The 3,047-nt window shown below is 36.2% G+C and overlaps 1 protein-coding gene across 2 annotated transcripts; it reads left to right on the forward strand.

Annotated features, from left to right (window-relative positions):
• The first annotated feature begins 588 nt into the window (after nucleotides 1–588).
• Nucleotides 589–2,020, forward strand: LOC116000384 (CASP-like protein 4D1). 2 transcript variants are annotated; one of them, XM_031240463.1, is made up of 3 exons: nucleotides 589–839; nucleotides 1,458–1,587; nucleotides 1,715–2,020. In XM_031240463.1, the coding sequence occupies exons 1-3, from the start codon at nucleotides 661–663 to the stop codon at nucleotides 1,928–1,930; spliced, it is 525 nt and encodes a 174-aa protein (XP_031096323.1). In that variant the 5' UTR covers nucleotides 589–660; the 3' UTR covers nucleotides 1,931–2,020. The 2 variants fall into 2 exon arrangements, with proteins under 2 accessions (XP_031096323.1, XP_031096324.1); XM_031240464.1 differs by having other exon boundaries at nucleotides 1,719–2,020.
• The last annotated feature ends 1,027 nt before the right edge of the window (nucleotides 2,021–3,047 follow it).

The following is a 3,047-nucleotide window of genomic DNA, read 5'->3' on the forward strand; positions in this document are numbered from 1 at the left end:
CCGTAGGACCATATTAATAAACATCATCAATCGCCATTAAAATGAAACCTACATTCATGGTTGGTGGCCATAAATATATATCCCAAAGCATGGTACACCCATATACACTTTTAATTGAGCTAGATATTGTTAATACTTTAATTTACGAGAAATTTGTTATTGGAATATGCTATGAATAAAATCTGTCGTGTGATTTTAATCGGTAAATAATTATAAAGAAGTAATCAATTTAAGATTTTTATAGTTAATTAATTTGAACTGAGAAAGTCAATAGCTCGGAACCTTATAATTATTAAAGGTCAATAACTAGATGTATCATGCATAGTCACACTAGTAAAAAAGCACTAGTAAAGTAGTATCTTCTGACCATGGATATATTCATTAATAAAAACTAAAAAATTGGGATTAATTAAATACTTTTTAAAGAAAAAAAAACTAAAATAATTTCATTAAAATTGCTTCTAATAAAGATGAACCCCGGCCGATTGATCACGTACTCATCAATGTGCTGGCTTAGACAAGCCGGTCCCCAATGTTCACACAATTAACTCTTCTATATAAAATAGTGAAGAATTGAAGAGAGTTGAAGCAAAAAGAACATTGGAACTTTGATCTCTGCAGACACATATTATTGCTCTTATCATACATATATAAGATCAAATGGGTCGTTTAGCCATGTTGAATCTTGTACTGAGGTTACTTTCGCTTGCCGGCCAGGTTGTTTCCGTCATCCTCTTCCTCTCCGCCACCTCCGACAACGACAAAAACTGCGACAACAACATTGCTTTCGATTTCGATGTCAAACCCCAATTCACCTTCAACAAGTTTTCCGCCTATCGGTGAGCAATTTTACACCCTCAAACTCTTCATCCTCTTAGTATATATATTCTTTTTTTTTTTGAGTGACTAGAAAAACTCACAAACAATACTCGGAGGAGTGCACTGGATAAGCTCATCTTATGACCCTAGTTGGTCACATTATATTTTCAAGAGGAAGGCCGGCCGAGTGTTGGACTTAGTCGTCCTTCACTTGCCTCCGCCTAACAATACCCGTTAGTCTTAATTGAACAGTTTTACTCTTTGTTATATCTATCGAACCCGTGACTTGATACAGTTGTTAGGATCAAGCAATTACCATTACACTAAAAGTTATAGCTCATAACGAATGCACAACTTTATTTCACCACATTTTGAAGAGACAATGCTGAATTGCTGGATTTGACCCTTCACTAGCTTCCATGCAACAATTGTCCATAATTCACCGACTCATTAAATCAAGAAGGTCAATATATAGATCATTCCAACTGGGAGTCAAATTTGTAATTTTATAATTACTAAATTAACAGTCAAACCTTCCTAAAAAAAAAAAAAAAAACAGTCAAACCGATTTAATTAGACTTAGCCCAATTTTCCAATATTCTTTCATCCTATAACTAAAAGAGAAAAAGTGATTGCAGATACACAGTAGCTGTGAATGGGATTGGAATTTTGTATTCTTTCGTGCAAATTGTGTCAGCAGTATTCCATGGGAAATCTGGGGATCACTCCTACCAGGGACTCGTTAAATTTAATCTGTACGGCGACAAGGTACAGCTTTTAATCAATCCCACTTATTATTATTATTATTATTATTTTATTATTGTTATTAATTTGTATTATTGTGATTTGTTATTTTACAAATGTTTTTTGGGTTGGGTTTATGATGTTGGAGAAGGTAGTGTCCATTCTACTGGGGACAGGAGTGGCTGCTGGATTTGGGCTTACGTTGGACTTGAAACACCTTCCTTGTTCTTCAATCATCACCGGAAGATTTCTTGACAAAATGGCTGTGGCTTGTAGCTATAGTCTTGGAGGATTTGTATCCACCGCCGTAGCATCTTTTATCTCTGTCAAAATTTTCGAGACCTCGTTAAATGATTGTTCTTGTTAGTTAAATCTTCAAGGATATGATGATCATTGCTTCGTGGTTTATAATTAAATTTATTTGGTGAATAATTCTTTACAGGTTGGGAAGTTATCGTAACTATTACTGATAATTTATTAAGTCACTATGGTTGATCTATAAACGCTAGTATATAATAAATCTTCAAATTTTTCAATTAAGACTTTAGACATTTAATTTGTTGCGACTTTAATAGGCTCTTGAAATAATGAAATCTTTATTTTTTTTTAGTCGATACCCTAGCTTTAATTTTAATGATTTCCATGCACCATTCATTTATGGTGTTATTTTTCTTGAAAAATGATTATATTATATGTATGGTTCTATGTAATTCTCATCTGTAGACTATAGTGTTTGAAAAATAGCACTAAAATGACATTTTAAGTGGTCATTTTGTGGTATAAATATATGTAGGGTCCACATCTGATTTGGGTCGGGTCAAAGTGGATTCGGATTCTTCGTAGTGAGACGAAGAGATCGATATATTATACGCTCAAAATGGATAATGGGTGAATGAGAAATTAGTTCTCAAAGTAGACCCATTTGAGATGGAATTTTAAGTGAGAAAAAACTTATTAGCTTTGTCCCACATTGGTTGGGAATGAAGATTTGCCCCACTATAAATACAAGAGCCTTTTTAAGGCTAACTGACTTGTATGGCATAGAGGCTCTCTCTCGCGCGCAGGGGGTGCAAATCAAATCCCAAAATGAGTTCGGAAAGGCTTGAACTCGTGTGCGCGGGCACGAATGTCGTTCGGAACATGTGGTCTGAGATGGAAGAGATCGAACTGATCTCTCGTTCGAGACATCAAATGAGCTGACCTCGAGAGATAGTTCGAGGTCTCGAAGCTCAGCGGAGTCGACCTCTCGAAGGTCGTTCGCGTGCGAGTGCGATGTCGCGTGTCTCGTGGACCAGTGCCATGATGTCTCGAAGCTTGCACTTCTCGACGTCTCGCGGCACGGCGATGTCTCGATGGTTCACAGTCTGAACCATGTCTCGCACTGCGACTCCAGTAACCTCTCGAACGCAACGTTTCACCTACTGTGTCCGTTCAGAAATGACTTTTGATATTACGGAATTAATTTGATTAATTCCAATCATTAT

This window comes from Ipomoea triloba, chromosome 12, assembly GCF_003576645.1.
Source record: "Ipomoea triloba cultivar NCNSP0323 chromosome 12, ASM357664v1".
In the NCBI taxonomy this organism is placed as follows: Eukaryota; Viridiplantae; Streptophyta; class Magnoliopsida; order Solanales; family Convolvulaceae; genus Ipomoea; species Ipomoea triloba.

Coding starts and splice junctions, on each gene's coding strand:
- LOC116000384 (XM_031240463.1), top strand. CDS start 661: ATGGGTCGTTTAGCCATGTTGAATCTTGTACTGAGGTTACTTTCGCTT. Junction 840..1,457: donor AACAAGTTTTCCGCCTATCG/GTGAGCAATTTT, acceptor AAGTGATTGCAG/ATACACAGTAGCTGTGAATG. Junction 1,588..1,714: donor TTAATCTGTACGGCGACAAG/GTACAGCTTTTA, acceptor ATGTTGGAGAAG/GTAGTGTCCATTCTACTGGG.